Here is a 20,882-nt window from a genome sequence, read left to right as displayed (position 1 = left end):
TTCAATAATTTGAAAAATTATTGAATTTTTGAAAAAAAAGTGTAACTGTAACATATTGAGATAAAAGCTTTTTCTACGGCTGATGTAGTATAAATTTTTTTTGTTTATATTACTTGGGATTTGATAATTAAGTAAATTTTATTTGTTCGCTTTCATTACGGTGTTGGGAAGTCATTAGGTATGCTATACTGCATTCACATTTATTTTAGCAGTCGGTTGGGCATGAAATAATTTTCTCAAGATTTTGTAACTAGAATACGGAGTAAAAGGTTGGCACTCATGAAATGTCGCTGATGTCATCATAACGCCGTTGCCACAACTTATGTATATCAATTAATCATAGAGAAAGTCTCTGCAATTAATATCACGAAAATGCTGAAAGTGATTGAAAAAAGAGACAAGGTTTCAGAAAGTGCTATTTAGAATTCATGTCCGCTCATTCAAATAGACATACCCTGATATTCTAAAAACCACAATACGTCAGACGGTAGCGAACATATTTAATGTAACAGAATTTATATAATGTTTCATCTGAATCTAAACGACTTATATTTCCGCTGAATATTTCCACAATCAAAAAGATTGTGAATGAAGAGGATGACAAAGAATTTCCTTCTATTGGGAGACTCAAAAAAGAGTTGCATTTGAGAATTTTATGTTTGAGTGAATTAATGCGAAAAGTTTACTACAGGATTTTTGATGAATGTCATCGTAGAATAAGTTCCCGAAAAATTATTTTTCTATTTTTCATTTGACTCGTCCTATACATTTTGTAAATGTCTTAAGGTACCATAATAAATACCTAATTATTATTATTATTATATCAATGCATTAAGATGAACAGCCACAAATACGCGCTAGTTGTCCTGCTAATTGTTTATACAAATGTGAAATTTTTGTTCAAAGGTGAAGTCCATATTGATTGAATTTTCCTTTAATTCTTTTTACTTATATTGATGCAAGATATGATTTCTGTTGAAGAAATTAACATTCTTGTAATTACCTGTTAATTCCTTCGGGAGATACCCATTCCCAACCACTGCAACATATGCATTTCATCTTCGGGTAAATATTTTTGAAATCTACAACTGATGTAACGTATTCAAACTTTAGGACTTCATATTTTCCGAAGAGATTCGACATTGTGATAAAATACGTAATAACAAAAACTTTTACGTAGAACGGGCAACATAGCATTGATTTAAAACCATAAATAAATAAAATCACTATACATAGCCTACTAGAAGTTCTAGTAGGCTATGCACTGTATTGACAATACGATTTCAGCGCCATCTTATTTCTCAGTATGTGAAACACAGGCCCAAAGTGTAGTCCGTTTTTAGTACTAAAGATATAGGGGCGTTTCCCATCTTCCTAACTCTAAAATCAAAGATTATATATAATAATGAAGAATGATCACGCCTAAAAAAGATTATATATAGAATCTTTGTCTCTAATCTTTGGCAGAGACAACCTGTTGTCTCTGATCTTTGGTCTTCGACTATATTCGCTTGATCTCCGGCGGTAGGGGCGTTGTCCGGCGTATATGTTTCCTTTTCATAACGAAAATTTTCTTTCAAGGTGGTTTTCCTTTTAGTAGACAAAATACCGCAGAAAATACCCAAGCTTACCAAAGATCGTTTTTGGAACGATTCCGTTCCTGTTTCCTTGCCATTCACTAAGGCTTCGGCAGATTCCAGGAGAAAAGGATGTCCCATACCATCAACGCAAAACATCAAACTATCAGAGCTTGATAGGGAAATTGTAGTACCGCAGCATCCTGAGGTACAAGCAATGAAATGTTTCATTTCTACAACTGAAGAAATCCTATTTTTCAGATCAATACCTACGAAAGCGGAGGTGATAAATCAATACTATCGATATTCGTTCGGAATAGAATTCATATAAGTAACACTGCAAATAAAAATCGCTGCATTTTTACTTCACAATTCAAAAAACGGATAAACTGTAATAGTTAATAGTGGGTTCATGCAGAGCTCTTGAGCCTTAAGAGACCTAAGGAGCTATTGCCATTATAGATAGCAAACACTTGAGCGCCATATCCTGGCCCTTTCTTAGGTCTTAATTCTTAGTAACGCTATCCGCAAACCTAAGAAAGGAACAACCATTGGCAGATGGCGGTCACGTGATCGGCGTTTGCCTATTAATTAGATTGATTTCTTTCTTACAACAAGTGTTTGAACAACTACTGTTTTCTCATGTCTATTTGAATTTATAGGAATCCTATTCCTTTTGAAATTTAGAAAAATCTTATGGTGGATTCATGCGGAGTTCCTTAGAACTAAGACCTAAGAAAAGGAACCAATGATTGACAGATGGGGATCACATGAACGCCACCCGCCAATAGATTTGCATTCTTAGGTCTTACTTCTTAGGAACGCTGCAACGATTATAGACCATTTGATATGGTCTAAAATCGTTGGCAAGAAATCATTTTTCAGCATTATCGAATTTTTAGGACGATTGATGCATAAAGCCGAAGGTGAAGAAATGAAGAACATCCCATTTATGCTGAAGAGTGTTACGATTGGAGATAATCCAGATTTAGATGAGATTGACGAGGTAATAATTTAATTATTGAATTGGTATTGCATCATGATATTGTGAAAATAATGTTTTTGTGGTTTGTTTTCAGAACATTGACCACAATAATGACGTTATCCTGAAGAAACCTCCTTGTGAAGTGTTCGAGGATTTGAGGAGGAGGAGACAAGAAGAACGCACACGAAAATTGAAACATTATCTCAGTAGTCCTAGCTAATGGTTCCTCACAAACAGAACGCTAAAAAATGTTCAGTAATATCACGTTCATCCTCTCGATAAAATAGATTATTGTTGTGCATTTTCGTTTCTTTGTTTTCATTAAAAGTATCTACAAAGATCTTTACAGAGTTAGTAATAAATTTTTCAAATAAAATATGGTTCTTATTTCAATCCTACCGAATGGAAAAAGATCTGTTGGAAATATTCAACAGCCAGAAGTGAAGCTACTAACATCCCCTTTGCAATGTTGATTATACGTTGTCCAAGCTGAGAAACCATTTCCAGACTGCTTCTGTGTGACATCATAAATATGTCTTGCACAGGTAACATCGTCTTTGATGTCATCATTCAAAAATTGGCTGCATGTAGTGTGGCAATCACCACCAGGCGTATTACTGTCAGAACACCAGTATAAATGGCTTAGTTGGAGTATACCATAGTCTCCTGTATTTGAATTCTTTGCTTTAGTATCGAAATGCGATTCATAGTTTGCTATGCAGGTCCAGGTCGCTGCAAAAGAAACAGCGGGGATATACTTGTTAAAATGAGATTAGGAAAAACCACTCTGGATGGTATAACTATCAGAAGTTTTTCAAAACAATCAAAACAAAACAAAAACTAACCTAGTTGATTGTCTGGAACTTCCAAGCTCCGTAGTGTCTTGACAAACTCGCATTTTTCGAAAATTTTCGACTCTGTTTGGTTCAACAGAACAGACAAGAGAAAAATTAATATAGCTTGATTCTTCATGTTTTCACGACTTTCACCTAAACTTCTAGGTACCCATTCTATTTATGTGTTACTTAAATAACAAGCGCTATCTGGGAAATTCGCATTCCTTAGTCAACATGGAATTGTATTTGCCTTGCACAAATAAATAACTCGATTGTTTGAAATTTTCTAGGAAAAATTCAAACAATTTCTTGAATCGATAAATTCCGCCTCCATTTGACCATTAATAATGTTGTTTGCTATTTTGTTTTCGTCTTTTGACCTTCCCCAAGTAGAAATGAATTATTCTTTACGATATCGACATTTTTTACGACTAAAAATTTGTATACTTTATGAACGTGTTATTCTCCAGGACGCCATAGTTTTTTGGTGCGATAAAATAGTTTTTAGTTCGCGACGGTGCAAATTAATTTACACTACTTTTGAAACACAAGCTGTGCAACGAATTCCTTGATCTCCTTTTTTTTCGAAACACGATGAAGAAAAATTCGTTAAAATTATCACTGAATCGGAATTTATAAGCTGTAAATTTACATTGAAGGTGCATACAACGTGTGCGCTGAGTGCAGTTGCTGAGAAACCAAGAGTATAATTTAAAATTCCCGCCGGCCAAGTCTAGCCCATAGAAATTGAACTTCAAGTTAGGCAATTTAGGCATAGAGTCTCTGGTCAACAACATTGAACTAAAGAAAGAAATGGAAGGGACCCTCGGGTCAGCAAGAGTGAGGCCGACTGAAATAGACAATTGGATGTATATCTTTCTCTCTCTGTACTTGCGCAAGGAGAGATAACCTATTAAAGTTTGAATTTAAATTTTTGACATTTCGTTCTTCTGATTTGAATCGTATTTTTTATCAAATCAGGACGTTTTCTGAGTTGATTATGAGATCGTAGATAACCTATATGCGATGTGAATTATATTTTTCATAGTAGTGTAGAAGAAATTTAATAATTTTTTTGCCAAATACCTGCAACAATGAGATGGGGATATCTGAAATTTTGGACTCGTTTCTCGAACTGTGATGATTGGAATCATATTTTTCATCAATTCAAGACGGTTTCTGAGTTAATTTTGCGATGTTGATCATATTTTTCAGAGCAGTGCAGACGGAATTTAATAAGTCTTTTTTGTATGAAAAGAACAGAAATTTGTTCATTTTAACTAGATTAGTATATTGTGAAAGAATATAATCATGTGAAATTCATGAAGGTTCTAATCTACATGTTGAACATACATATTTTCCTTCTACTATACTGAATTTTAAGTTAATTAAGGAGCGTTGTCCAAAAAAAACAATTGTCAATTCTTTCTATATTTTTATTATATACAATATATATATAATAGTTTACATATATCTACAGTAATAGTCTACAATGAAAAAGAAAATTATTGATTTCAAATAATTTAAATTCACTCGAAAACTTACGTGTGCTCTGCTTCTCATCGGATTAGATTAGATTAGATGGATCTTCGTTTGCAATTAATATTACAAATGGTGTCGACAGTAATAAACAAATATAAAATATCACAGTGGTAACAACATGCATACAAACACAATAAAAATAAAAAACAATCCTCATCACATATTCTTTCTCGATAAGAACTCTTCTATAGAATATATAGTTTCATTTAAAAGCAACCTTTTCATTTCTCTCTTAAAGTTCATCAAGGACTTGTCATGAAACTCAGAAGGAAGTTTATTATATAGTTTGGGGCCCCAGAAGTCCATGACCCGGTCTATGCACTTCAGATGTTGCACTGGAATCTGCAAAGAGTCTTTATTTCTTGTTTCATATGCATGATTTATAGAATTGGTCAGAAAGTTCTTCCACTTCTGATGCACATAACAAAGTGAGTTGTATATGAAGAGTGATGGAACTGTAAGTATTCCATGATCCTTGAATGTCTTGGTATTCCATGATCCTTGAATGTCTTGGGATATTATTGAATACACTTGGTACAGCATCAAGTTTGAATATTTTTCTTGTATAACTTGGATTATGAAGGTAATCTTCACATATTTCACTATACTTTGAGGGATACCAAGTTTCCCTTCCTACAGCAGTAATCCAAAGTTCCAAAATATCTGGGCGTTTAAAAGGAAACCTAAAATAAAGTAATATATAATGCTTTTGAAGTCACAAAAAGGGATCTCATAATGAAAATATTTAGAATAGACCTACCTGTGGAAACTCTTTGGCTCCTTTTTGTTCTGCTCATTGGAGCATCCTTTAGCAACTTGTTACAACCATCGTTGTAACAAGATTCTGAAATTTACCAATTTTGCGTGACTGCAAACAGTACTGATGTTGTTGGGGACAACAATGATTTGAGAAACACAAAAACCTATAAAATACTTTCTCTAAAACTTTATTCCACAAATTCACAAACAACTTCAATTCTGAAGATTACTTCCTCAGAGGACAGTTAAAATCGAAAGAGGTCTTTTCAGACAGTTTCAACCCTTTTAATTTCTTCGGGTGGCCAGGTAAAGCTAATCTGTCCCTTTACTAGATCCATATTTCTCAGAAACCGAAAATCCAGATACTTAAAGGTTTTCGAGTGGGATTCCCCGATTTATTTGAGTTTTTTCAAGTTTCAAGCGAATATTAATCGTGAGTTTTAGCATTCTGAACACTTTTAGATCTCGTTTCCAATTGAACACAACAGAAATCATCCAAAAAACTAATTTGAACTGAGTTATCAACAAAACCGTCAGCTGATTGATGTAAACAAAACATCTGAAAGAGAGAGAAGGGATACCCACCAATAGTCTTTCTCTCTCCCACACTTTTGGACACACTTTCGGCCGATTTGCTGAACTGCGGGTCCCTTCCATTTCTTTCTTTAGTTCAATGGTCAACAATGTTAACATAACCTAACAGGTTTCCTCAAAAATAAAATATAAAATATGTCATTTGAATAAAGAATTGTTTTTTCAGAAACTTACTCACAGATTACTTACAGTGATCTGTGCTTTACTTTGTTGTTGTATTTTTCTCAACATGAGTTCGAAGACTGAAACTAGCCTAAGGAATTTTTTCATTTACAATCCTACTTACAGCAATAAGGAAGGGGAGGTACTGTTCAATAGGTTTGAAAAACATTTTCCTTTATCGTTCCCTGCGTTTTCAGGAACTGAAAAAAATTCTATACTACCATCCTGTCACCGATCATTGTGAAGTTCAGATAAAGAATATAGGACTGGTTGAAGGAATACTCAACTTTACAGGGTAAAAAAGAGATAGTTTCTGTAAACACCTACATTTCAATATTTCATCAAGCAGTTGAGTTTTCACGATTCATATAATAATAAATATGTAAATGTACTTTTATCAGGCGATAAGAGATTAGAGAGGGACTTTTGGGTGAAGAAATATTTAATCATATATCATAAGAGTTTTCAATTGAATAGCATCTCATTTCCTCATTAACATGTTGAGTGAATTGTAGTCCTACATGAAAGAAGAACAATTGTAGGAATTAAATATCAATAATCATTGCACTAATATATTAGACAATCGAAAATGAGCTACCAAAAAATCGAGTCTATGTAGTAAACATTTAAATACCCTATTGTAATCTGTAGACTACTAGAGTTTTACCTATAAAATAGGGTGTAGTTTTCACTAAAGCAGTTAGGCAGGTTATTTCAAAATAGCATATGCTAAAATAATTATAACTTGCTTCATCATATTCTTTAGATTACAATCACTAATTATATTGATGATTTCTGGGGTTGCCTAGATTCTCACTGGAAGAAAAACTAGTGATTTCATAATGTAATATTGAGATTTTTTTGTTTTAGCACTTTCAAAGTGAATTCAGATTTGACTAGTTTGCATACCCAAAAAACAAGGCAGTTGATTCTTGAAGTGGAAAAAGATTTTTGGATGGTTATGGTATGAAATTTTTCTGTCTCCAATAATTTTTTTATCAACAAACTTTTTCTGAAAGTTTGGAAAACATTGTAACAGAGTTCATAATGATTTATATATCGTATAATTACTTGGAAAGTTTAGAACACTGTCCAAATGTTATAATACCCTGATTAATAACATCCACAAATTAAATTTCAGATTTTGGAGGTACCAACCATAACTAAATCAAAAGATGGCACTATGATTTGTGAATATATGGAAGAGGAAATACAAGATAAGGTTTACGAATCTATTTTGAGGCACGCATATGCTATGTATAGATTATTCTGGAATACTTTTCAACACACAATACATCATGATGGTATAGAGGTTCTTAAAACAAGACTTTCAAATTTTTATTCAGCAGTCAGTATTTTATATTTATAGTATGTTGTGTCTTTGTTGAGACAAAGAATCGGATATAACTGCTCCTGTATGGAATGATTTCTAATTTTTAGTATTTCAAAAACATGAAACTGGCGCATGCTGATATCCTCAATGTTTTTTGTGGAATACAATACCTACCCTTAGATAAGCTGACGTTCCTCAAGGTTCAGTGTTTGATAAATGCTCTTGAATGTGACTTTCCAATTGTTGAACATTCTGCATTTTTATACAATGATCATTTGATTTGGTGAGTACCATATAGAATTCAGTTTTCAATTTTTTCATCTCGAGTCTTCAGGAGTGGCCTGGAACCTAGTGATATGCAAACCTTATACCAGTATTTAATACGTACATTATTACCAGCTAGTTTAGAAGTGGAATTACAGGGTGGTTCTATGCCAAGGAATTCAAATTCGCCATTTTCTAAGCTGAGACATGGAAGATTTGTGACAGGTCCAACAAATTTGAAAAACGCAAAGACTACAGGGAAAATTCCAAAAATATATACTTTCTCTGGATCTACTGCTGCTTACAATTTAGTGGTTTATAGAGCTTTGAGTGCTTCATTGTGTCTTTTCATAAGAGGTGAGACAAAGAATTATTACTACTGATATACAGGGTGTTTGGTGAGCATGTGGCAAAAATTTAAATTAAAAAACCTTTCGATTTCCGAGATACAGGATGAAAAACAATTTGCACACGCATTCTCAATATTTTTTAAAATTAATTAATGTAAATAAAAAATCCGCATGACCTAATGGAAGACCGTTTTCAACGTCAGTTCTCGTTGAATGTTTGGGTTGGAATTGTGGGTGACTGCCTAATTGTACCGGTATTTCTACAAGGAAGACTGGCGATGTATTTCCTGTATTTCACAAACTTTCAGAACAAAGGCCATCTGGTTTACTGGAGGATGTACCAATGTACCATGGTCAACAAGAGATACAATCAAGGGCGGTTCCAGGAGGGGGGGGCGCATGCCTCACCCCATTTGGGAACTTCAGAGAAATATTTTTTCCAATATTGAAAAATGATTTTATTCAAATGAGAGTAGTTTTCTCTCAAACATATAGCACATATTACAATTATGAAAATATACCTATGCTATTATATATTTTATATCAACAAACACCTCACAGAATTTCAAATATAAAATTATGCTGCCACACCAACATCACTCCTGGAACCGCCACTGCACCGAGCTCAATGAAATTTGGAGGTTCCCTTTTAGAATATGTATCTTATTTAGATCTACGATGATTTTTGTGGGTGAATTGACCCTCGAAAAATCCCGAAAAAGGTGGTGTCAGTTTAATATTCGTCAAGACTGAACGGTCCAACTGAGGTAGATAAAATTTCCAGATTTGTTACTGGAAAGTGGCTCTTTGAGAATGTGTAGCATCGAACTCAATGAAATATATCGAGATTTATTCCTAAAAGAGTTGCTTTTTGAGTACTTGAGAGAAATATTTTTTCGACGCCCACTGCGATGTTACAATCATTTATAAAGACCCTGTATGGCCCGTATTATAGTCTTCAATTGGAAACCTTCACCTCATTTATTGAATTTCTTATATGTTTATTTTTTTCAGTGGAGAAAGATCTCACTTTGGACTTTTTTAAAAACTTTGATAGTTATATAAGTTCCAAATTGACTTCGCTTGTGTCAGAAATCGCTGAATACTGTTCTAAGCAAGTAACAACTCCATCAAACATTCCTGATAATGCCCCAAAGTTCATATATTTCAACAAATTCAATCTAGCATATAAAAGTACCGTTCATCTAGATAACAAGCAGTCCGGAAATGTTACTATCAGCGATGAGCAGCTCAAGATAATAGCGGATATGAATACTTTTAACCCATCAACTGAGGATTCTACCGAAACTGTGATCAAAACTTTGAATGATTATTGGGTAGTGGCAAAGACTTCGAATCATAGGGAGTTCTATGTAGTAGAACAGCAGAAAAATGCACATCTTATCGATATCAGTAGTGAGTATTACGACTTTCTTCAAATTGGAATTATAAATGATTATTTTTTTCAACTCGTAACATTTAAAGGAATATTTAATATGGAATTGCTCATTTCAAGCTTCATTTCTTGACATCTTCATAAAAAACAGTGAAATAAATAAAAAATTATGCCAATAGCAGAACTTTAAAATTCATCAGTTCATTTCTAGCCTTGTTTTGGTTCGCACTTCAGGTAGTCCAAGAACTGTTCAAAGTAGTTAAACAGCAATAGCGCGAGCTCACTCTGAATGAACAAATGTGCGATTGTTTCGAATCGATTTAGAATAGAACCAAAACATTGTTGTCCCATCATTTATTATGATACTTCTTATTTGTTCAGTAGAATTTATATTGCATCTTTTCTTTTCAGATGATATAAAAAGTCTTTGCGAGTCAGAATTGAAGGGGATTTTTTTCCAGCCTCTTTAGTGATAGAGGAATTGTATTGGCAGGAATCAATCATTTGTAAATAAATGAAATAATAAGTACTAAACAAATCAGGGGTTTCATTTATTAAAATAGCAACACTTACAATTAACAATATGGAAGTCTTAATCTTGTCATCAGTACAAATTCCTAGTCTAGCTCCAATAAATAACAAAAACACTGGCTGCAAGAAACCCACATGAATTCATGGTAAGAATATCAGCTCGTAATTCGACTGCCGGAATAAAATCTCAAGTTCAGAATCTACACCAATTTTTTCAACCCTCAGTACCCTGGAATTGATACTATTAGGTTCTTTGCGTACGACGGCAAGTCCACAAACTCTCATAAGGTATTGTTCGCTGTCTGTTGAACATCGGCCGGGTGTAGTCAATCTTACATGACAGATTACATCGACGTGGATATATTTCTGAATTGCAAATTTGCCGTCCTTTGTTGGTATCTGTAACAAATTCTTAATTAGTCCCAGGCTACATTAGGAGATCATTATGAAGGAGTTGCTTCAATTTTGTTTGTTCAATTCTCAAGCCGAAAATAAAATACCTTTTCCATTTTCTCTTCTATTTGCGGGTTGTCTGTTCTGAAGACGGTAGCTTCGCCAAGAACATGACCTCCTGCAGTTACTTTGAATTTCATTCCTTCATGAACTGCTCGGGGTTCCAAACCTAATCCGTCTGGGTGATTGTCAGACCATAAATAGTTGTCATTCTCAATCTTTGATTCAGATTCAAAAGTGAGCCTTTTTGCGTAGCCCATTCCAATGCTCATCAGTTTGAGAGTCTTTCCGTTGAACAAATGACTTTTTCTGTCATTTGGTCTAACTCGGTAATAGAACCCAGGAATAATTCTTGGATCTACATAAGTACCTGAAGAATTACAGGAAAGGATTAATTTTTTCAATTTTTTTTATTCTACATGCATCAAGAATAAATTGAAACCAATCGCATAATCCTAAATTTTTTTGAATAGTGGTGATTGAGATAAAAAATCTGAGGCTTACGAGGAAAAGGAAACTGCCTTGCTGATGACGTAAATAATTTCGAGGGAATCCAGTAGTTTGAAGTTCGGCGAGTTGTTTGCGAAGAAAACAAATTTTTAATGCTAATGACTGGCGCAACTCGCAACCAGTAACATGATGATGATTTTCAATGAAAAAACGTTCTTTTCTTCATCGATTATAAAAAATATCCTTTGAGATTTCCGTATTTGGAACTGTCTACAGGTAAAATAAGCTTGCTTATATTAAAACCATAACAAAGTAAGAAAAATAACTTGTAAAATTTTATTGCTTTTTTTCTATTTAAATGAAAAACTAGAGAGCTTTTGATTAAAGTCTTGTCTAGATTAATGTCTGTTTGATTTCAATCTATCCGTATTCTGATGGGGTTTAAGAAAAACAATTTACAGGAGCCTTCTTCAGGGAGCTGTATGTAACATTGGACTCGATAAAGAATTATTGAGTTATTGAGTAAAATGAAACTTGATTTAAAATAAATTCTCGTTTTTTCACTTACCAACTACAGGAATCTCGTAACTCTTCAGCCCAGTCATTGTGTATTTTGTTGGAATATCTTTGATGTCAGAGCCTCTAACTGTGACCCTTCTCTTTGTGGTGTCCACTCCAGGTCTCAGAATATACTTGCGGTTTTTAATCAAGACGTTGGTTATCTTGGCAATTTCGGCCATACTCTTTCCTTTGGCTTTGACGTACATGGCAGTACCAGATAGCGGTATTGGTTTGGCTACCCCGGTTTCATAGAACTCCACTTTGCCAATAAACTTGACTTGAATCCTTTTCTCGATACCTTTACCTGTAACATTGTTGCTTATCTCGATTTGATTACCCTGAAAGAGTGAGCATCATAAGTAAAAGTAATTAGACTTAAGCAAGTTCTCAATACAAAGACTTACGACGCCCCAAACTGGATACGGATTGACCTAGTCAGCTGGCTCCACGGCTTTTTTGTTCCTCGAGTCTAACAACAACATCGATTCGAGCATAGGCGCAGGTTCATATAAAGAGATTAGAGTTTTGCTGTATAAATATTATGAAACATTGGGGTCAAGACAAAAATTATAATTGAGACATAAAAGAGTAAACCAACACCAAAGCTTCGAAGTTCAAGTGAAAATGTTACTGAATGGAAATTTTTAAACTGTTTCAACAGACTTCAAGACTCTAATAGTCTTATTCTTTGTATACACTTTGATTGTACATTTAGACCCTGTATATCAATAGGTGACTGTAAGGAAAATAAACCTTGTTGTTTGTGTAATATTTTACGGGAAATTAAGTTTATAGTTTATATGAGTGGTTTCGCATAAATTCACTCTAGTACTCGTAAGTAATAAACACTTAGGAGATTCAAAAATTTGTAGCGTCATAATAATTCATGTATTTCGGAAATGAACTTTCAACTATGCATATTAAAAAAGATTATTCTGATTCTAGAAAATGATTAATTGAAGAATTATGTCAATAAATGATTATGTACCATTTGTTTTGATATGGATTAAAAATTTGTAGTAAATATTGATGTCCCCAGCAAGGGCATCAATCATCGTGTTACATTTTAAATTCGCGTGATTCAGATTGTAATTTCTTATCTCCTGCTGTGATATGGAATTAATAGACACGCTGATTTGTTTTGGCGCGCGAAATATAGCCGACTTTCAATCAGAGATAAAATTGATTCCGCGGTGTTATTGTTGGTTTATTGATATTGTTTGAAACTTGGATACGTATTTCCATTATTAATGGCGACAAATTAATACAACAAACTGGAGCCATGACTTATGGTTATTGAAAATAGTACTGAACCCCTCCGAAAGTTTCATAATATTTGTCAGAAAAGAAAAGTAGAAAAACATTCAAACAGAAGTCTCACCTCAGTGTTCAGGATCTCCAATGTTCCTTGGGCTTCATTGTTCAAATCGAAGATGGTGAACTTGTCCCCTTCAGTCACGGCCTCTATTTCGAAGGCGAAACCTTCAGGTCTGTTGTCGCTCCAGAAGTAGTTGTCATTATCGTTCAATTTATTCTTGTCAGCTTCGAAGGTGAACCTTCTTGCGTATCCACGACCGATACTTCTGAGGGTTAGAGCCCTGTTGTTGAATAGGCATTTGTGTTTGGTAGAGTCTTCACCGATTTTTGGTAAAGGCCTAACACGGTATTTGAAGCCTGAAATGACTCTTGGGTCGCAGTAGACTCCAACAATAGGAAACTGGTATTCCTTCAGGGAACATATGACATAGCGTGCCGGGAAGTCACCCAATTTTGAAGCATCTAATGTCAAAGAAGTTTCTCGTCTTTTCTCAGCTACTGGCTCTACCCTTGTGACTTCCTCCTGTAACGGAAATTATGAAATCATACATATCGGACACGCATACATAATTGCTACATCTCTTATAAGTCATTGTTAGGTAGAACCAAACTAATATGTGTTAAGGTTTCGGCGTTTTCATTAATTTTCCAAATATCATTTCTCGAAACTTTTTTAACTGGGATATATTTTTCGCACCCGATGTAAAACGCTCGGTATTATTGTAAAAAATGAACCAGATGTTTGACTTTGAGGATATTCCAAAATCAATATCGAATATTTGTGTATTTGAAAAAAGTGACTCAGCTAAGAAAGCTTGCCAAGTTCGAACGTCAAACAACGAGTCGTAAATAATGTGGCAGTCCAAAATCTATTTTGAAACGTTCATAAAAATTCTTCAATGCTGTTTCCTTTATATTCAAAATATTATATTTCGGGCAGTATTTGAGAACGAATTATATGGAGAAATGTATATTTTTCATGAAAGTGGATGAACTTGATGAATCGGTATGTTTTCTGTAATTTTTTATCAAATAATCCATACAGATAATAGGGATTGAAATTGAATTGTGAATAATCAAAACGAAAACCATCCAACATTTACCTTCATACGAATCGAGTTATTAACAACACAGGCGTCTGCACAAAGCGCAGCACTTTTGTGACTAGAAAAATACATTGTATGCAGCTCCCGATAATTTGTAGTTCAACGCTTCGAAAGCATTTCTGGGTTGTCCTATTGCCAAACTCAATCAACTTTAGTGGATGTGCCAAATGAAAGAACATATTTTCATAAACAAACTCCCCTACATCCCTACTTCATTCTGGTTTCGGAAAACTATTCCATTTCGTAACAGATTATGTTATACTTGAAATTGAGGTGACATCATAGACAGGATACCGGGACAAATCAAAATGGATAGTGTCTATATTTTTTTTTCATAATTTGTATAAAATAAAATATAAGGAGAGATCTCTGAATATAAATTCCTGAACAGAGGGAATACCTTTGAAAAAGAATTATATATATGTGATGTGATCCTCATATAAGCTTTTATTTCACCCGAGATGAATTTTGAAGATTTGTTATTCACTAAAGGTAAAATTGATAGCTCCATTAAAATCCATCGATTTAATAATTAATTTTGGATTTGGTGGAGTTAATTCCCAAATAATGATTTGAATTCGCTCGTTTCAAAAAAACCGTCTTTAAGTTATGACATATTAACTCATGAAGAGATAACAAAAAGATTTCATTTCCATCATAAATTTTTCTACAACAAAATGACCATCAAAAAAGGCCAAAAATGAATCAGGAAGGAAACAAACAGTAGTTGAGTTCCAAATCAAAATGTAGGTACATAGCGACAATTTATTGTAATAGGTGATAGGCGAGAATACTTACAGTTTGGAAAAATTGTTCCTGATTTTCATTTTCCTTACGATAAAGAGCAGGTGTAGTCAAGGTCGTTGTACATTGTTTTTTCTGAAATAGGAAAACAATTATTACACAATCGTTTATCGTAGACGGCAGAGTTCTTGACATTCAAAATTTGGTGAAGGTTGACTAGCTGCGCCGAGAGTAAGTGGAATTTATTTTTATGAAGAAGTTAAAAATACATTCGAAAACTGTTTTGCTAGGGAATATGACTTAAAATTCTTCAACGTTTAGACATGAAATTTTTTCCCAAGGATCAATATTGATTTTTAACGCAATATATAATAGGATAGTTATCGGAAAAATGAGGAATTACATCCATCGATATAACGATCAAAAAACAAAAAATAAAGAATATACTGAAAAAACATTTTTCTTGATCACCCAAATTAATTTTGTTACTTCGATTCTGTTAGAAATTTTTTTAGAGATGTAGGAATTCACAAGAAAAATTTTTGCTGAAAATTTTTATCGGAAGAGGAACCTCATTTCTGAGATCTGAGAATATTTATATTTGTTTGACCATACGTGATGCCTCAACACTTGAATTTAATAAGAGGTAAACTTGACATTTATTAAAGAATTTTGAATTTTTCGAAGTTCTTAGAATTTTTCAATCTGAAGAAGGTTGAAAATGTCTTTCTTTGATTCGGTTGGAAACCAAATAAAAAACGAATGATATTAACCGAAGATATTATTGACCTACATTTTTAATTTCTCACTTTCTCAGTGTCAGAAAAAGTTAACTATATAACTAATGTATGTAGGATGTATCGTTCCAAAAATATTGAAGAACACAGTTCAAGTCTCAAGGAAACAGTTTATTTACATTTCAATAAACAGCAACGTTTGGAGAAAAAATTCACCTCTATACCTGCCTGTAGGTACGTCACGATAATTTGAAACCCCAAGATGAATCTATTATTTTTGAATGATTTTACGAGTTTGAATTTTTCAGATGATTTTCAATTTAGTATTCACAATCCTGAAGAAGAGAAGAATTTCTCTTCGAAACGTTGCTGTTTGAATAAATTATAAATAAACTGTTCCTTACGACTGAAACTGTGTTCTTCTATATAACTATCTTATCCACAGGGTGTCCCAAAACTAGTGTATCAAACGTCACACCACGATAGAGTAGATCAAATACTATCGAATGACACCAACATTAGTTGAGCGAAAATGTACCGTTTCTGAAAAAACCTAACCAAAAGTTGCCGATTTTCGAACTATTTTTTCATTCACAAGGCCAATTGGTGATTAAGGATAGCGTTTTTCTTCCATATTATCACCCCTATCAATAGAGGGGGTTTATTCTGAGTAATAACAATCATGTAGAAAATACAATTGTTTCAGTTCACATTTACTTAGGTTATCGATTAACTACTTAAAATTTAATTTCAATTAGGGTAGATAAAACAATAATCTTAGTTCGATATAATTTAAAATCGATATCCTTTTTCACAAACTGGCCCTGTGATTAGGAAAAATAGTTTGAAAATCGGAACTTTAGGTATTTTAATAAAATTCTGATTATTTTGGAAACGGTACATTTTCGTTGGTGTCATTCGATAATATTTTGTCTACTCTATCGTGGTGTGACGTTTGATTCACTAGTTTTGGGACACCCTGTATATAACTATTCTTATCTTATTTCGAAAAAAGGTTCGGAAAATTGAATGAAATAGTGAGCAATTGTGTACAGTCATATAAAAAACATCCAGGAGAATTCACAAATCGAAATTTTGATGTGTATTCACCATTAAAAACTCTGGACACTAGAAGTGAAATTCCAACAAAAACATTCTCCGCACTTCAAGACAAAATTTATGAGGTTTAGTAAAAGCAGTTGTGCGACTAATTGAAAGGGTAGAGTGTTGTTTTTTGTTTTGTTGATTGAACGCCATGTATTTTAGTGATTCCATTACGATAAATTCTTTAAATTAACCTATATATTCAAATTTGCATAACAAATACAAACAAGTGTTAAAATTTACAACGCTACCGGTACTCTAGTAAAATCATTATCGGCCTTGAAGGGCAATGAACCTACTATCATTGATCTCTCTGAAATCAAGATCCAGTAAGAATGCAAGCGAACACCTCAATATAAACCTTGAATGAATATCCGAGAACTCTCTTAATTCATTCGAAACTAAATCATATTATAGAGAAAGTTTGCGAGAAATTTGCCATATTTATCGAGAGCCAACGTATAAACTTCAATTATTGATTGTAAGTAACAGTTCTCTTCACAAATTGAAATATTATGAATTCAGGCAGTGTACTGTCCATTTTTTACAAAATAAACTACTTCAAGACAAAAAGGTTAATTTTTAGTGGACTGAGACAAAAGACGTTATTCAAGTACATATAATCTTTTGAGGCAATCAACTGCAAGAATTGGGTCGAGGTCAATGATTGGGTTCTTTTTTAATCATGTCGTATTAATAATATGCCTATATATAGGACTCATTCATCCTTGATCATAAAAATAACTGCTCGAAAATAAAAATTATTCCTCAAGTTTTACGTTTAGAGAGAAGACTTCTTTACTTTACTATGACAATTCAGTAGAAATATATGAGCCGGTCAGAGGAAAAGTGGTATAAGTCACAAATTCCGATTTTTGAGTTATACCGATATTTGGGTACCAAATGTGGAAAATTTTGTTAAGAGGAAAAACATTAAATGGATATAACTCGGTCAAAACGACGATTTGACTCATACCACTCATAAGAAGAATAATATGCAACCTTTGGTACCCAAATATCGGTATAACTCAAAAATCGGAATTTGTGACTTATACCACTTTTCCTCTGACCGGCTCATATATGTTTTCAAGTATTACGAGCTTTTGTACAAATCTCGATTACTCGATTTTATTATATAGGCAATAAAAGGGTTGCGCTATTTATGCCAAGACCATAGAAGGCGTATATTTTTGCAAAAATTCTTTCTGATATTTAATTTGTGACAGATGTCAAATATGACTGATTGCAATTTACATAATATGCAATGCTTTTGCGATGATGTGACAGAAATTATTGGGCTGTGATTTTCTTTTTAATTCCAAGCATGGCTCAAAACGTGAGGAATATTTTGAGGAAATCAATCGGGTTCTTGATGAAAAGTACAAAACGGGAAGTTAGAAAAGAACCGAAGAAATCGGAAAAGATTTTAAGAATGGCATTTGCGTATTGACTGTGACTGCCTAATTTCATTAGGCTGAAAGTGGAAAGAAGACAGCCCTTGTATTAAATGAAGTAGGTACCTGTTTTGTAAATATTAATGCCGTCTGAAACATGAATGGTCCTAAGGTGGGCCGTGGGGGCGTAAAGAGGGTAATTCACCCCACCAGAGTTTAAAATTTTTTCTTTATGAAATAATACCACAAAATATATAACAATGAAATTGTCTGAAAATATTACCCCCCCCTAAGAAATTTAGCCAAGGACCGCCCTTCGTCTGTGAGTTTTAGGCTGGGTTTTAGGTTCATCACAACAAACTAGGTACTTACCTGTACCAAATCAAGTATGTTTTCAGTTTCAGGTATTTCATTGAAAATCGATGAGCTCAACCCTTTCCTCGATTGCCAAGCACGCTGCATTGCGCTTAGTTTTGCATCTTCTTCTAAGCTTCCCAAAGTATTGGAATACATTCTGACTGAAAAGAAGATGAATGGTCAATTGAAAAATTGATTATATTCAATACATGAAGGCTTTTTCGTGAATATATGGAATAAATATCTGAAAGTTTAATTTCATTTCTCATTCCTGTTGGTTATCAATCCTATACATAACGCTATTTTTTGTTAAAATTATATTCTCCAGAAATCTCATACAATTTTGGAGGAACCTGTTCAAATGAAGATTATCTTAAGTTTATGAATAATAAGTTTGTGTAGATATCATCTGAAGAAATTATTGAACAATATTTCATTTCAATATATAATTCGCGAAGATTGTAGCAAACTAGTAGCATTTTTAATGGCCTTCTCGATGCCGAAAATAAAAACAAAATTGACAGTCGCGTCTTCAAAATATTTCATAAAATGTTTTTCAAATGTAACACTCTATATTTTATCATGCATTTCGATTCGAAATAACATTCTCAACAATGAAGCTTTTATCACCTTTCTTCCTAAAGTTGAAAATGAGCGATTTATGTGGAAATATTGCGTCTCGCCCCCCTCCACCCCCCAAAATATGAGCAATATACGCCACTGTCATTACCTATTAGTTCAAATATTTTTCTCAAAGTTTCCATAACAAAATGTATCAAGTAATGTTTTCTTATGGAATATCACAACCAGATTCAGATGTGCATAATTCATTAAAAATCCGCAGTGACATGTTCATGCATCTTCTTGAATGTTAAATTCTAAATTCTTACTATTATATCACGAGCTTAATGCATGATAGATTATAGACTTGCAAATTGGTATTTTTAATATTCATGCTTAAGCGCCTTGAAGCGAGATATGAAGTTCAGAAAAGATTAGATAAGAAACTGCTAGTCAAACATTTGGTTGGATAGTATGCAGTTCCAGTTGCGTTGCGAATAAATTTTGGGGACCACTGAGCTCCGGAGAGGTAATGACCCCACTTGACTAACACCCACGCTTTCTAACGTAAAAGCTTCATTGAAATTTACATACATAAATATATAATGAAAGTCCCACCGATGGACGTTCTGAAATATAGTACCTAAGAAATAGGGTAAGGTAAGATAATTCTTGCCCCACCAGGTATTACATACAAACTACAATAAAGCACCGATCGACGAACCTTTGTGGCACACCCAAAGCTCGTTGAAAGCGTTTTCTAGAAAAAGAAAGTAGGAAGTTCTAATACTGAATTGCTAAGAGACCTAAGAACTATTCAGTATAATTTTATTATTATTTTTTATGATTCATTTAATCAACCGTATTGGAATGCTTATTCATTATGTCACAATAATTACGACTTAATGCCATGTATGTCATAGTGCATAGCCGTTTAGATCAGAATCCCATCTGAAAAATTCCATATACATATCGAATAACTCAAAAATACAAACCTCACGATTGAAAACTAACAGTAATCGTTTTTAACTTTTTCAGAAGTCTCCTAGAAGTTCAGCTGCAGCAGACAAAATCAATAATTTCACTCACAGTAGTTAACGCAGAAGAATAGCAGCACAGTTAGGTCGCACAACCTGTTCACAACCAGTTAAAAATATCGAATGGAATGGCTGACTTGTGCGGGCATTTATCCCTGTTGATTCTCCCACCAACTGGTCTCTCGATAACTCAGGTCACATTTTATTCGAGAAACCGTTGTTTATAAATTCCAAAATTTGATCGTTTACCGGTTCTTCCCGATATCACTTTGATCAATCGAAGGGTTAATTCGGAATAGTTGGATTAAAGAAAATAACTGTCCGAATATCAAACTTTTGTTGTCATTTTAGGAAATCCTAATCTTCTCTTATATCGCATACTCCAGGATAATTATTATAAAAAAATATACAACGTCAAGTGACAATATACGGTATTTCTCGAAAAACTGTCGTGTAAAGTGTAGAAATAATATAATTTGGATCATTTGGATACATTCTTTGAAACCTCAAATTTAAATTTATTAATGAGGAAGACAGATGTTAAGATGTGCAGTTTTATTCTCTTAAAAAACATATGCTCACACGTTTTCCAACAAAACTGCATGATATATTCTGACTAAAATTATAATAATGATTTATTCATTTTTAATTTTACGAAAGCGCTATAAAGGGCTACCGAGTATTTATTTTATTTTCTCAACGTGAAAGTAAAAATTTGCGACTTAAAACTCG

At 33.5% G+C, this 20,882-nt stretch overlaps 3 protein-coding genes across 6 annotated transcripts; 1 reads left to right on the top strand and 2 right to left on the bottom strand.

Annotated features, from left to right (window-relative positions):
• Positions 1–2,853: 2,853 nt before the first annotated feature.
• On the bottom strand, positions 2,854–3,558 carry LOC123315422 (lysozyme C-1-like). The gene is made up of 2 exons (XM_044901114.1): positions 3,408–3,558; positions 2,854–3,294 (listed from the first exon to the last, which is right to left on the bottom strand). The coding sequence occupies exons 1-2, from the start codon at positions 3,532–3,534 to the stop codon at positions 2,990–2,992; spliced, it is 432 nt and encodes a 143-aa protein (XP_044757049.1). The 5' UTR covers positions 3,535–3,558; the 3' UTR covers positions 2,854–2,989.
• A 2,850-nt stretch (positions 3,559–6,408) lies between these two features.
• Positions 6,409–10,336, top strand: LOC123310040 (vacuolar fusion protein CCZ1 homolog). Its single transcript, XM_044893401.1, has 8 exons — positions 6,409–6,597; positions 6,653–6,750; positions 7,326–7,419; positions 7,597–7,803; positions 7,896–8,071; positions 8,123–8,409; positions 9,417–9,818; positions 10,210–10,336. The coding sequence occupies exons 1-8, from the start codon at positions 6,523–6,525 to the stop codon at positions 10,266–10,268; spliced, it is 1,398 nt and encodes a 465-aa protein (XP_044749336.1). The 5' UTR covers positions 6,409–6,522; the 3' UTR covers positions 10,269–10,336.
• Positions 10,326–20,352, bottom strand: LOC123310012. Of its 4 annotated transcripts, none has more exons than XM_044893385.1 (7): positions 20,203–20,352; positions 18,568–18,713; positions 15,015–15,095; positions 13,175–13,633; positions 11,801–12,131; positions 10,830–11,152; positions 10,326–10,728 (listed from the first exon to the last, which is right to left on the bottom strand). In XM_044893385.1, exons 2-7 carry the CDS (start codon positions 18,706–18,708, stop codon positions 10,471–10,473), a joined length of 1,593 nt encoding a protein of 530 aa, XP_044749320.1. In that variant the 5' UTR covers positions 18,709–18,713; positions 20,203–20,352; the 3' UTR covers positions 10,326–10,470. The 4 variants fall into 4 exon arrangements, with proteins under 4 accessions (XP_044749320.1, XP_044749316.1, XP_044749309.1 ...); XM_044893381.1 differs by having other exon boundaries at positions 18,568–18,709; positions 20,109–20,308; XM_044893374.1 differs by having other exon boundaries at positions 20,109–20,306.
• Between the last annotated feature and the right edge of the window lie 530 nt (positions 20,353–20,882).

This window comes from Coccinella septempunctata, chromosome 1 (assembly GCF_907165205.1).
Source record: "Coccinella septempunctata chromosome 1, icCocSept1.1, whole genome shotgun sequence".
In the NCBI taxonomy this organism is placed as follows: domain Eukaryota; kingdom Metazoa; phylum Arthropoda; class Insecta; order Coleoptera; family Coccinellidae; genus Coccinella; species Coccinella septempunctata.
Note: the sequence above shows the minus strand (reverse complement) of the source record. Positions and strands in the feature narration are given on the sequence as shown.

Coding starts and splice junctions, on each gene's coding strand:
- LOC123315422 (XM_044901114.1), bottom strand. CDS start 3,534: ATGAAGAATCAAGCTATATTAATTTTTCTCTTGTCTGTTCTGTTGAAC. Junction 3,295..3,407: donor AGTTCCAGACAATCAACTAG/GTTAGTTTTTGT, acceptor TTTCTTTTGCAG/CGACCTGGACCTGCATAGCA.
- LOC123310040 (XM_044893401.1), top strand. CDS start 6,523: ATGAGTTCGAAGACTGAAACTAGCCTAAGGAATTTTTTCATTTACAAT. Junction 6,751..7,325: donor GGAATACTCAACTTTACAGG/GTAAAAAAGAGA, acceptor TTTTTGTTTTAG/CACTTTCAAAGTGAATTCAG. Junction 8,072..8,122: donor TACAATGATCATTTGATTTG/GTGAGTACCATA, acceptor TCGAGTCTTCAG/GAGTGGCCTGGAACCTAGTG.
- LOC123310012 (XM_044893385.1), bottom strand. CDS start 18,708: ATGTATTCCAATACTTTGGGAAGCTTAGAAGAAGATGCAAAACTAAGC. Junction 15,096..18,567: donor ACATACTTGATTTGGTACAG/GTAAGTACCTAG, acceptor TTCCTATTTCAG/AAAAAACAATGTACAACGAC. Junction 13,634..15,014: donor AGGAACAATTTTTCCAAACT/GTAAGTATTCTC, acceptor TTTCCGTTACAG/GAGGAAGTCACAAGGGTAGA.